A 14,083-nucleotide genomic window follows, 5' to 3' on the forward strand; every position below is an offset into this window, starting at 1 on the left:
ACCCTTGCCTGTCCTGACTCTGAGCCCACCTGCCTGACCACTCTGCCAGCCCCTGACCCTGCCTGCCATCCTGTACCTTTGCCCCACTACTCTGGATTACTGACCTCTGCCTGACCTGACCCTGACCCTGCCTGCCATCCTGTACCTTTGCCCCACTACTCTGGATTACTGACCTCTGCCTGACCTGACCCTGAGCCTGCCTGTCGTCCTGTACCTTTGCCTCTACTCTGGATTACTGACCTCTGCCTGACCTGACCCTGAGCCTGCCTGTCGTCCTGTACCTTTGCCTCTACTCTGGATTACTGACCTCTGCCTGACCTGACCCTGAGCCTGCCTGTCGTCCTGTACCTTTGCCCCACTGCTCTGGATTATCTACCCCTGCCTGCCTTGACCTGTCGTTTGCCTGTCCCTGTTGCTGTAATAAACATTGTTACTTCCACACAGTCTGCATTTGGGTCTTACCTTCAAACCTGATATATTTGGCCACTCTCTCAAACACAGTTCATGTCTGTATTATTTATTTTGAGGAAACATTCTTTAGAGACGTTTTGTTTAAAATTCCTCTTGGTTGCTTTAAAATATCCCTTTCCCTTTGGGGAACAAGCCAGTGTGTCAGAGAGCTAGGGGGAGTTAGTATTGTCCTAATGCGAATCAGCTCTTTATTCCCTGACTACAGCACAATGGAAGGAAAAGAGATAGAGAGACAGGGGGAGAGAGAGAGACAGGGGGAGCGAGAGAGACAGGGTGAGAGAGAGAGAGCGAGAGAGAGACTAGAGAGAAAGAGAGATGGCGGGGAGAGACTTAAAGAGAAAGAGAGGGACAAGGGAGAGAGAGCCTAGAGAGAGAGAGACACTAGAGATATAGAAAGAGAGAGAGTGGGAGAGACTAGAGATATATAAAGAGACAGAGAGAGAGCGACAGAGAGACTAGAGATATAGAGAGACAGAGAGTACATTCTGATACAGTAGGGAAACAGCAGGGGTACACAAACAGACCTCAGCTTTCTGCTGGCCCAACTTTGATGAGTCTCTTTGATACTTGGTAGTACCTCACTAGATCCAATAGAAAGAGATATGCATGTCAGAGATAGGGGGAGTTAGTATTGTCCTAGTGAGAATCAGCTCTTTATTCCCTGACTACAGCACAATGGAAGGAAAAGAGAGAGAGAGACAGGGGGAGCGAGAGAGACAGGGTGAGAGAGAGACAGGGGGAGAGAGTGAGAGAGAGAGAGACATGGGGGGGAGAGAGACAGGGGGAGAGAGCGAGAGAGAGAGACATGGGGGGAGAGAGACAGGGGGAGAGAGCGAGAGAGATATTTCCTTCAGATTACACAGATCCACAAAGAATTCGAAAACAAACCCAATTTTGATCAACTCCGATATCTACTGGGTGAAATACAACAGTGTGCCATCACAGCAGCAAGATTTGTGACCTGTTGCCACAAGAAAAGGGCAACTGTATATAGACATAATATGACATTTGAAATGTCTTTATTCTTTTGGAACTTCTGTGAGTGTAATGTTTACTGTTCATTTGTATTGTTTATTTCACTGTTGTTTATTATCTACAGTACTTCACTTGCTTTGGCAATGTTAACATAAGTTTCCCATGCCAATAAAGCCCTTAAATTGAATTGAAATTGAGAGAGAGAGAGATAGGGGGAGAGAGAGATTCTGATACAGTAGGAAAACAGCAGGGGAACACAAACAGACCTCAGCTTCCCAACTGTGATGAGTCTCTTTGATAGTTAGTAGTACATCAATAGATCCAATAGTGAGAGGTATGTGTTACTCTCCTAAGGTGCAGTGACATATATCTACTGTAAACTGGAGGAAGAAACAAACAAACAACAAACACAATAGATATGAGTGTGTGTGTGTGTGTGTGTGTGTGTGTGTCCAAATGATATAGCCTACTGTAAGGCCAACAGTGGCCCATTGTTATCAAGATACAAAACTTCCCAGAAACTTCTCAGTGTACAGTACAACTACTTAAATCATCTACCCATCTTACTAGTATGTCGTGTGTAGAAACATTATTTGATATATTTGACAAGATGCAAAATGTCACAAATGTCCACAAAGTACAGTTATAATGTGCAATATAATAATTGTACTATTTTGCATAGAAGGAGGGTGTCAAACTCTGATCAGTTTCACCTGTCTTTGTGCTTGTCTCCACCCACCTCCAGGTGTCGCCCATCTTCCCCATTATCCCAAGTGTAATTATACCTGTGTTCTCTGTTTGTCTGTTGCCAGTTAGTTTTGTTTCGTCAAGCCTACCAGCTGTTTTCCCGTGCTCCTGTCTTTCTCTAGTTCCTGTTTTCCCGGTTTTGACCATCCTGCCTGCCTTGACCTGCCTGCCGTTCTGTACCTTGTCACACCACCCTGGATTACTGAACTCTGCCTGCCCTGACCCTGAGCCTGCCTGCCGTTCTGTACCTCTCGGACTCTGTTCTGGATTACTGACCTCTGCCTGCCCTGACCCTGAGCCTGCCTGCCGTTCTCTACCTTTCGAACTCTGCTCTGGATTACTGACCTCTGCATGCCCTTGACCTGTTGTTTGCCTGCCCCCCTGTTTTTGTAATAAACTTGTGTTACTTCTAAACTGTCTGCATCTGGGTCTTCTCCTAAGCCTTGACAGAGGAGCTTAGATAGAGGGCATGCCAAGGCTAAAGGACTGAGAGCTGACTGTCTGTAATGGGCAGCACTGTGGAGGAGGTGAATAATCAAACTGGGTTTAATACTGGGTATAAATGCTCCATAAACTAGAGAATAAAACCGCTGTTCAGTATTTACAGTTGAAGTCGGAAGTTTACATACACCTTAGCCAAATACATTTAAACTCAGTTTTTCACAATTCCTGACATTTAATCCTAGTAAAAAGTCCCTGTCTTTGGTCAGTTAGGATCACCACTTTATTTTAAGAATGTGAAATGTCAGAATAATAGTAGAGAGAATGATTTATTTCAGCTTTAATTTTGTTCATCGCATTCCCAGTGGGTCAGAAGTTTACATACACTCAATTAGTATTTTGTAGAATTGCCTTTAACTTTTTTAACTTGGGTCAAACGTTTTGGGTAGCCTTCCACAAGCTTCCCACAATAAGTTGGGTGAATTTTGGCCCATTCCTCCTGACAGAGCTGGTGTAACTGAGTCAGGTTTGTTGGCCTCCTTGCTCGCACATGCTTTTTCAGTTCTGCCCACAAATCTTCTATAGGATTGAGGTCAGGGCTCTGTGATGGCCACTCCAATACCTTGACTTTGTTGTCCTTAAGCCATTTTGCCACAACTTTGGAAGTATTCTTGGGGTCATTGTCTATTTGGAAGACCCATTTGCGACCAAGCTTTAACTTCCTGACTGATGTCTTGAGATGTTGCTTCAATATATCCACATAATTTTCCGTCCTCATAATGCCATCTATTTTGTGAAGTGCACCAGTCCCTCCTGCTGCAAAGCACCCCCAAAACATGATGCTGCCACCCCCGTGCCTCAAGGTTGGGATGGTGTTCTTCAGCTTGCAAGCCTCCCCCTTTTTCCTCCAAACATAACGATGGTCATTATGGTCAAACAGTTCTATTTTTGTTTCATCAGACATTTCTCTAAAAAGTACGATCTTTGTGCCCATGTGCAGTTGTAAACCGTAGTCTGGCTTTTTTATGCCGGTTTTGGAGCAGTGGCTTCTTCCTTGCTGAGCGGCCTTTCAGGTTATGTCGATATAGGACTCGTTTTACTGTGGATATAGATACTTTTGTTCCTGTTTCATACAGCATCTTCACAAGGTCCTTTGCTGCTGTTCTGGGATTGATTTGCACTTCTCACACCAAACACGTCTCCTTCCTGAGCGGTATAACGGCTGCGTGGTCCCATGGTGTTTATACTTGCGTACTATTGTTTGTACAGAAGAACGTGGTACCTCCAGGCGTTTGGAAATTGCTCCCATGGATGAACCAGACTTGTGGAGGTCTACAATTCTTTTTCTGAGGTCTTGGCTGATTTCTTTTGACTTTCCCATGATGTCAAGCAAAGAGACACTGAGTTTGAAGGTGGGCCTTAAAATACATTAACAGGTACACCTCCAATTGACTCAAATGATGTCAATTAGCCTATCAGAAGATTCTAAAGCCATGACATAATTTTATGGAATTTTCCAAGCTGTTTAAAAGCACAGTCAACTTAGTGTATGTAAACTTCTGACCCACTGGAATTGAATTATAAGTGAAATAATCTGTCTGTAAACAATTGTTGGAAGAATTACTTGTGTCATGCACAAAATAGATGTCCTAAACAACTTGCCAAAACTATAGTTTGTTCACAAGAAATTTGTGGAGTGGTTGAAAAACGAATTTTAAAGACTCCAACCTAAGTGTATGTAAACTTCCGACTTCAACTGTACATTGCGGGACGTCACTGTGTGTGTGTATGTGCCACTGCCAAACAACAGTGCCTGACTCAGATACTTGAGGGAAGACATTTGTGTGAAATGTAGCCTACTCAAAGGCATGCCAGGGGGCCTGAAGTCCAAAGAAGTGTTGTAATTGTTAACAGGACTACTTGGATCTGCATGTCATGCTTAACCAATGACACTACACTCAGACCTGGGTTCAAATAGGCTACTACTTGAAATCTACAAATACTTTTTGTGTTTTCCTGCCGTAAGTGCCAGATTTTGGGATCTCTGGGGGTGCAAGACAAGGGTTTGCAAAGCAACAAGCAAGCTCAATCAACCACAGCTAAAATGTTTTTCATTATTTCAAATAGTATTTGAACCCAGGTCTGTCATGGACTAGTGTTGCGGGCAGGCGGCAGCTGTTAGAGAAGTTAAAGAAACAGCTGAGCAAGTAAGACGCTGCGAGATCAGCCGAGTCTGGGGCACACACACACACACACACACACACACACACACACACACACACACACACACACACACAGACAGATCAGTCAAGTTGAGGAGACACACACACACACAAATCAGCCGATTTGAGCATAGCCCAGGACAGACTGGGAAGACCTAGAAGGCCTCCCTCACCCCACCCAGCCATCTGCTGGGGTCTCCTGATAATTGTGTCCCAGCTAACATCTCTCTGAGCAGCCCAAAAGGCACCATTTTCCCTTTAGGGCCCTGGTCAATAGTAGTGCACTATAAAGAGGATATGTCATCATTTGGGACGCACAATCTGAGCAGCCCGTTCCAGCTGAGCGAAATCAGAGAGGGTTAAATATAGCCTCACCATCAGCTTCATGTCATTATAAGCATTGAGAACGGCTACAGCAACATCTATCACCTTCAAGATTTAAAAGCTACTGGGTTGGATGGATTCAAACATTGCAACTTAATTAACAGTCTCACCATCACCCCCATGTGGTGGAATATTTGTTTGTTGTGGGTTACAAAGCTCACTTTGAATATGTTTACACCTTTGATGTCTGAAAATAAATAGGCCTATTTGTTTATTAGAAAGTGTCTCTTTGTTTCTATAATAGTTACTATGGCTTCACAAAATAACAATAGACATGAACAAGAGAAGACCTGGTAGTCCAAAAGCCACCAAAAAACCAGACTCCCTCTGCTGGTTCACAGATGAAGCTAAGCAGCCAGGGCCTGCCCTGCACCTAGAGTTGGTACACAACATCCCTGAGTCCCCTGGACTCCCTATTGTCCAACCAATGCACAGACTCCCGATGTTGGTTGCAGGTGTTGTGCCAAAAATCTCCCCCCTGCCAGAATCCCCCCCTTTGTGTGAACGCGCACACATTAAATTCTTCATTGCTGCGACTTGCTTGCTAGTTAAGATTTCTGCTCTTTACTCCATTGTCAGTTTAGCCTACATTTCACTGATTTTAGTAGCAAAAAACATTTTTTATTTGTGTTCTTCAAGGCAGCTGTCAATTTGGCTATTTTTTTCAAGTGTATTAGTCTATAAATAAATCTCTCCCATGTCTTACTCGACTAGTAGTTGTTCTGAAATGTTTATTGCTTACATTTTACTCCCTCCTCTATGTTTAATATAACACACATACATTCATTATTATTTTCGGTTGCCAATCCTGACGTGAAGTTAGTTCTATAGAAAGTATTTGGCTCTAGTGACAAAATTAGAAGGGGGGGGGGGGGGTGACAGGGCTATTTTCTTGCCTGCTGAACCTCCCCCCTTCTATCTTGGGACTGCAAGGCCTGGCACACTTCTGAATCATTTCGGTAGCTCATTTTGACCAGTAGTGTACTTCAATCAGGATAGGCAACTCGGTTTGTTCTATAGAAAGTAACCGAAAGCAACCGAAACCGAAATGAATAATTAATGTATGTGTGTTATATTAAACATAGAGGAGGGAGTAAAATGTTTCAGAACAACTACTAGTCGAATAAAACATGTGTGAGATGACGAATTTTGGCAAAGACATTTATTTATAGACTAATACACTTGAAACAAATAGCCAAACCGAAAACTGCAGATATTACTAGTGCCTCCCCCGCGATTAAACCGCCATAAACATGAAATAAAACGCAGCCTAACGTGATCATTGACAGCTGCCTTCATTCACGTGAGGAGGGGGATTCTAGGAGGGGGAGAATTTTGGCAAAACCCCGGAACATAATTACAAATAATTTGTATACTGCAAATTCACCGCAAGAAGCACAAACATATCATATTTCACTAAAACATAATAATTTTAAACCATGCTTACATTTGTATGATATCAGATGTGTCTCTGTATTGAGTGGGAATACTTGGGAACAGACATCCAAAATTAAAATCACTTGGAGCTGATTTGGTGTTTCTACGGTCTTTTATGTCCAACAATGAAAATGCGGGCCGCCAGTTAGGGAGCTCTGGCCTAGTTCCACAAATACAACCTTCAAACACACCCTTAAATACTGAAGAAGCATTTACAATAAATAAATAACAAATAACAATTACAGCAACCATATCTTTCGCAGTTTTGCCCTTGGCTCTGAAGATAAGCAGGCTACGGGCCTGCTCGTTTCTAGCGGATTAGATCATCTGGAAATACAGTATATGGATGCTAGGCTACTGAATGAAGTCGTGTTGCTGGGACTTCTACAAAAAGCAATACTGAACAACTCCAGTGTTTTGATACCTTGAAAGTTGTGTTTGTAGTGGAATGGTTAGAAAACTAAAGATGGTATGATAGTTTTGAAGATGACTCACGATGTGTGTTTCCTTCATCTGTTGTTCGAACTGCTGTCTCCCAGACTCCCAGGAAAGGGAACGATGATAAATTCAGGAGTTTGCGCGCCAAATTGTCATTTCAGGTTAAGGGGTGTATTCATTGTTAAATATAAATGCTAAAGTTTATGCAAATGTAAATGATGTCTTTGTTTTGAGTAACGTGTTAATTGTTTACCATTGTAATGTGTAATGTCGAATAGCATTTAATTTGAAGTGAATTACCAATGACTGTTGAGAATTTACCGTTAAAGGTGTGAATGGTTTATGCCAAATTAGGGAAAATTATTTTATGATGCCCATACTCTTTATTCATGAGGAGATGTTGAGGTAACATGTTCTTACATAGCTCAATCTAATCTGCAGCACCCAGCGGCTACTGTGAGTACACACCTTGAAGATTTGTGAATGCCTGGCTGCTTTATTGAAACCCTTAAAATATCCTATTAATCTGACAACTGGGCAGTTTTATTGAAAACCTTAAAATATCCTATTTAATATGACAACAACTGGTAAATGTAAGTTATTCTATAAAATAAGCTTTTCATCGGGGCCAAATTATTGTATTTATTTTGTCAAAATGTGTATAATTGCAGGAACTGCAAAATTCTCTCAGCATCATGGCATTTATTTTTTGAATAGGATATTAGCTTTAAACCTGCAACATTTTCTCTCAGCCTCATGGCAAAAATGTGTAAAATTGCAGGAAATCAGCTTTAAAACTGCAACATTTTCTCATACCCTCATGACAAAATGTGTAGAATAGCATTATAAAACTGGGGGCCTGGAAGTTGGTGCCCCAGGGCCCCAAATGCACCTAGTCCGGTCCTGCTTTTCATGATGTGTCAAATTAAATTGAAGCCTGAAGTCATACCTTGTGTATGTGTACGAGACAACATTGTCTTGTAAGACTATGCTTATGAATCAAAAGACAAAGAACTACATAATCTCCAAGAAATGTTTAAAATGTTTGCTTGTTTATTTCGCAGGACCCAGGTTTTCAAGAAATACATGATTAGCCTCACAAACCTAAAATCTCCACAAGCATGTCTTTGACTGGTATGTAAAATACCAATATACAAAACAAAATAAATATAGAATCAATATTTCAATCGCATGCCTCACGATGCAAAAGGCGTATGTACTGTATGTATACATTAGAATGACAATTATGAAGAGATGAAGCATAATTCTCACATCACATTTTATGAATAAAAACAAAGCCCTGGATCTACCACTCTAATCTAGGTTTATAACAAAGGTCTGATTAGACATTTTAACTTGATGCACACAAGTGACACAGCCATCTAAATGTCTTAAAAGCTGGTTGACTGCACCCATCCATCCTCGTAATATACAACAGTCCGTCTATACCGGAAACAGTGGGCTGGGAAGTTAGTGCCAAATTCAAAGGCATTGAGAATGAGAATAGATTTACATATTGCCACACCTTTTTACACTTGTTTTTCTTCTTCCAGAAACCACTTGAAAGTATTGCGAACAAAAAACAACAGAGGGAAAATATAAAATAGTCAAACAAGGCAGTTTGACAAGAAAGAGAAAGGCCTAGAAACTCTAAAGCACCGGTAAGGTAAATACAAGGAGAGAGACAGATGGTGCTTTGCTTTCTGTATATTCTAGAGGATATAGAACCATGTAAAAGCTTGACTCCCCTGTCTTAAGGGCTTTTCACACTACATGTTCTTAACCCAGGCCTAACCTTAACCCTGGGTTAAAACTACCCCTAGGCCAAGTGCAGCGTGAACACAAATTCAGAGGGACAATCGGCAGGCAAGGTAAAGCTTTAAGGGAAATAGTCAATTTCAGAGATCATTCCAGTCAGTGCTTTCAGTTTCTTTCTTTTGTTTCCCTCCTCCTCTCCTCTCTTCTCCATGTCATGTATTGTAAGCAATGTAAGTGGATCCTAGAGGACCATATTCTATCTTTAACTGATATTGGTAAATTAATATGGCTTGACGAGGCAGAGTACAACTGAGATGGAAAAATGCGGTCACACCGGGAGATTAACGGGATTCTAGAGATCTGGAGCACGTGATGGTCAGGTGCTGTGTTGGCGTAATGTCGAAGGTCAGAGGTGTTCTTTCCTGTCCTCAATGTCTGGTGGACTGCTAGTTGCTGCTGTTATAGGTCTGCAGCCTGGCCCCAGATCTGTTTATGCGCTCTTGTCAACTGCTATGGTCATTGTCACGCCAATGGCGATAGGATATGGCAAGACAGCACAAACTGATCTGGGACCAGGCAAGCTGTTATAAGAGCTCCATTAGCATTCCTAAGTGTCCGTCTCATTCTCCAGTTCTAGTTCCTCCCCATCTTGTAGTTCATTATCCACTTCCTGTAGTTCTTCATCATGTAGTTCCTGGTCGTCTTGTAGTTCTTCATCATCGTGTAGTTCTTCGTCCTGGTCATGCATCTGCTCATACTGTAGCTGCTGATACTGTAGCTGCTCAGTGTCTTCTTCCTCTTCATCTTCCTCGTGCAGAGTCAGTTTCCTGTCCTCCACCAGCTTCATCTTGTCCCGGATGTGTTCAGCAGAGGACGCCATGTCTCCAGGACTGCCAAAATACTGCTCGCTCCTGAAGGGGGGACAAAGGGGGCAGAAAGACTCAGCAGGGTCATAGATGGGGCTATGGATACAAGGATTAACAGTCCATGATCAAAATGGCATGCATCATTAGATCTTGCATCTTGGTTAAGCCAGGCATGTCTCAGTGTGAAATGTCCATTGTTTCTTACCCGTCTGGGAATATAACAGGGACAGTGAGTCTGTCCAGTAGAGCCTTCCCCACAGTCTCCACCTCCTCATAGGTTTCCTGCTCCACCTCGACTGGGAGATCACCCTGGTCTGGGCTGGCTTGGACCAGCACCTGGGATGGAGGAGACAGGAGGGAATGGAAACAGAAGAGGACATCAACAAAAAAGTATGTACTCACTGAACTGTTAGTCACTTTAGATAAGTATCTGTTAAGTGGCATACATGCATATCCCAATAATTCAACACGTCCAAACAACAGGGCTCGCTGAGTAGTCAGAAGCACAAAGAAGACAAAACCTTTACAATATTTGCTAAGAAGGTGTATTATTTGGCTGTCACAAAGGTAATTCAATAATATATTAACATCTTCCTGATAATATTAGGTAACTGTCATTCTTTTCCTACCTTCTCAGCTGCGGTGTGAAAGGAGCAGGCCATCTCCAGCCGGTGGACCCTCTCCTCAGTGGTGACAGTAAACTGTTTCCAGACCCGGTTGAGGCGTGGCAGGGTGTCACCAGAGGAGCGCGTGGAGCACCGTAGAGACTGACACAACACCACCGTCGCCTGGAGCAGCTGACGGCCGTAGTCATAGGTGCTCTGGACACAGAGAAAGAGAGAGCCAGGTTAACACAATACCTAGTACCTAGTAGGGGATAGTGGGGTAAGTTGAGCCATTTTTTACATTCAGCATCACTCCGTCAAGAGAAATATAGTACTCTTTCTAACAAAGAAATCTATATACAGTACCAGTCAAAACTTTGCACACACTTACTCATTCAAGGGTTTTTCTTTATTTTTACTATTTTCTATATTGTAGAAAAATAGTGAAGACATCAAAACTATGAAATAACACATATGGAATGTGGAATGGAATGTAGTATCAAAAAAAGTGTTAAACAAATCAAAATATATTTTAGATTTCAGATTTTTCAAAGTATCCACCCTTTGCCTTGATGACAGCTTTGCACACTCTTGGCATTCTCTCAACCTGGAATGCTTTTCCAACAGTCTTGAAGGAGTTCCCACATATGCTGAGCACTTGTTGCCAGCTTTTCCTTCACTCTGCAGTCCAACTCATCCCAAACCATCTCAATTGGGTTGAGGAGGGGTGATTGTGGAGGCCAAGTCACCTCACACAGCACTCCATCACTCTCCTTCTTGGTCAAATAGCCCTTACACAGCCTGGAGGTGTGTTGGGTCATTGTCCTGTTGAAAAACAAATGATAGTCCCACTAAGCGCAAACCAGATGGGATGGCGTATCGCTGCAGAATGCTGTGGTAGCGATGCAGGTTAAGTGTGCCTTGAATTCTAAATACATCATAGACAGTGTCACCAGCAAAGCACCTCTACACCATCACACCTCCTCCATACTTTACAGTGGGAACCACACATGCGGAGATCATCCACCCATTCACCTACACTGCGTCTCACAAAGACACGGCGGTTGGAACCAAAAATCAAAGCCCAAAGAGAACAGATTTCCACTGGTCTAATGTCCATTGCTCGTGTTTCTTGTCCCAAGCAAGTCTCTTCTTCTTATTGGTGTCCTTAAGTCATGTTTTTTTTGCAGCAATTCACCCATGAAGGCCTGATTCATGCAGTCTCCTCTGAACAGTTGATGTTGAGATGTGTCTGTTACTTGAACTCTGTGAAGCGTTTATTTGGGCTGCAATTTTTGAGGCTGGTAACTCCAATGAACCTATCCTCTGCAGCAGAGGTAACCCTGGGTCTTCCTTTCCTGTGGCGGTCCTCATGAGAGCTTGAGGGTTTTTGCAACTGCACTTGAAGAAACTTTCAAAGTTCTTGACATTTTCCGGATTGACTGACATTCATGTCTTAAAGTAATGGACTGTCGTTTCTCTTTGCTTATTTGAGCTGTTCTTGCCGTAATATGGACTTGGTCTTTTACCAAATAGGACTATCTTCTGTATACCAACCCTACCTTATCACAACACAACTGATTGGCTCAAACACATTATGAAGGAAAGAAATTCCACAAATTAACTTTTAACTTCATTAGGGTTGTGGGCACTATTTTCACCTCTGGATGAAAAGCGTGCCCAAAATAAACTGCCTGCTACTTAGGCCCAGAAGCTAGGATATGCATATATTTGGTAGATTTGAATAGAAAACACTCTAAAGTTTCCAAGACTGTTAAAATAATGTCTGTGAGTATAACAGAACTGATATGGCAGGCGAAAACCTGAGAAAAATCCATCCAGGAAGTGGGATACATTTATTTTTGTAATTTTCTATTGAATGCCATTACAGTATGCATTGATTTAGGACTCAAATTGCACTTCCTATGGCTTCCACTAGATGTCAACAGTCTTTAGAAATTGTTTCAGGCTTGTATTCTGAAAAATGAGGGAGTAAGACCACTTTAAATGAGTGGACCATTCAGTGTCCCAGAGATTTTTCATGCGCACGACCGAGAGCACGCCTTTCTTGTTTTCCTTTTATATTGACAAAGCTTTTGTCCGGTTGAAATGTTATTGATTATTATGACTAAAAACAACCTGAGGACTGACTATAAACATCGTTTGACATGTTTCTACGAACTTTACTGATACTTTTCGGATTTTTCGTCTGTCTGTTGTGACTACCTTTGAGCCAGTGGATTACTGAACAAAACTGAGGTTTTTGGATATAAAAAAGGACTTTATCGAACAAAACAAACATTTATTGAGTAAATGGGAGTCTTGTGAGTGCAACCATACGAAGATCAAAGGTAAGTGATTCATTTTATCACTATTTCTGACTTGTGCAACTCCTCTACTTGGCTGGTAACTGTTTGTAATGATTTGTCTGCTGGGCGCTGTTCTCAGATAATCGCATGGTATGCTTTCGCCGTAAAGCCCTTTTGAAATCTGACACCGTGGTTGGATTAACCTGTCTGGGCTAGGGGGCAGTATTGAGAATTTTGGAAAAAATATGTTCCCATTTTTAACTGCCTCCTACACCAACTCAGAAGCTAGAATATGCATATTATTGTTCAGGTTTGGATAGAAAACACTCTGAATTTTCTAAAACTGTTTGAATGGTGTCTGTGAGTATAACAGAACTCCTATGGCAGGCAAAAACCTGACAAGGTTTCAAGCAGGAAGTACCCTGTCTAACAAGGAGTCGTGCGTCTTGCATCTTTTTATTGAAAAGTAAGGATCTTAGCTGTAACGTGACAATTCCCAGGGCTCCGATAGGCTCTCAGAGCCCGGGAAATAACTGAAGGTTTACGAGGGAGCCTCAGGCTGAAACACATTATCACCTTTTTTAAGTGGCTGCTCCGAGGACCTTTGAATGAGGCGCGTGCACGAGTCGCTCCTGAGGAGAAATTTTATTCGGCTGTTTAGGCTCAATGCATACTCCCGGTCGGAATATTATCACTTATCTACGAGTTAAATGGCATAAAAATTGGTTTTAAACAGCGGTTGACATGCTTCGAAGTACGGTAATGGAATATTTAGACATTTTTGACACGCCAATGCGCCATGCGCGGGACCGTGAAGAAGCATTCTGATAGTGTCTAGAACTCACGAACAAAACGTCGCTGTTTGGATATAACGATGGATTATTTGGGACCAAACCAACATTTGTTATTGAAGTAGAAGTCCTGGCAGTGTATTCTGATGAAGAACAAGCAAGGTAAGAACATTTTTCTTATAGGAAATGTGATTTTGGTGGAGGCTGACCTGGGTGGGTATCTAAATAGCTAGCCCTGTAATGCCGGGCTATGTACTTAGATTATTGCAAAATGTGCTTCATCCGAAAAGCTATTTTAAAATCGGACATATCGAGTGCATAGAGGAGTAATGTATCTATAATTCTTAAAATAATTGTTATGCTTTTTGTGAACGTTTATCGTGAGTAATTTAGCAAACTGTTAGTAAATTCCCCGGAAGTTTGCGGGGGTTATGCTTTTTCTGAACGTCACATGCTAATGCAAAAAGCTGTTTTTTGATATAAATATGAACTTGATTGAACAGACATGCATGTATTGTATAACACAATGTCCTAGGTGTGTCATCTGATGAAGATCATCAAAGGTTAGTGCTGCATTTAGCTGTGGTTTGGGTTTATGTGACATGATATGCTAGCTTGAAAAATGGGTGTCTGATTTTT

At 42.1% G+C, this 14,083-nt stretch overlaps 2 protein-coding genes across 4 annotated transcripts in view; both read right to left on the minus strand.

Moving 5' to 3' along the window:
* The window catches only part of LOC115155653 (coiled-coil domain-containing protein 141), a 66,149-nt gene extending 58,913 nt beyond the window's left edge, over positions 1-7,236 (minus strand). The window contains exon 1 of the mRNA XM_029702499.1: positions 7,173-7,236. Coding sequence (XP_029558359.1) covers positions 7,173-7,190 — 18 coding nt within the window. The 5' untranslated portion in view covers positions 7,191-7,236. The remainder of the gene's footprint in view (positions 1-7,172) is intronic.
* Positions 7,237-8,145: 909 nt separating this feature from the next.
* Positions 8,146-14,083, minus strand: part of LOC115155655 (SEC14 domain and spectrin repeat-containing protein 1) — a 70,012-nt gene continuing 64,074 nt past the window's right edge. For all 3 annotated transcript variants that reach the window (XM_029702505.1, XM_029702503.1, XM_029702504.1), the window contains exons 18-20: positions 10,369-10,560; positions 9,945-10,075; positions 8,146-9,784 (exon numbers count right to left, since the gene is read on the minus strand). In XM_029702505.1, coding sequence (XP_029558365.1) covers positions 9,481-9,784; positions 9,945-10,075; positions 10,369-10,560 — 627 coding nt within the window. In that variant the 3' untranslated portion in view covers positions 8,146-9,480. The remainder of the gene's footprint in view (positions 9,785-9,944; positions 10,076-10,368; positions 10,561-14,083) is intronic.

The sequence above is a fragment of the Salmo trutta genome, chromosome 20 (assembly GCF_901001165.1).
Source record: "Salmo trutta chromosome 20, fSalTru1.1, whole genome shotgun sequence".
In the NCBI taxonomy this organism is placed as follows: Eukaryota; Metazoa; Chordata; class Actinopteri; order Salmoniformes; family Salmonidae; genus Salmo; species Salmo trutta.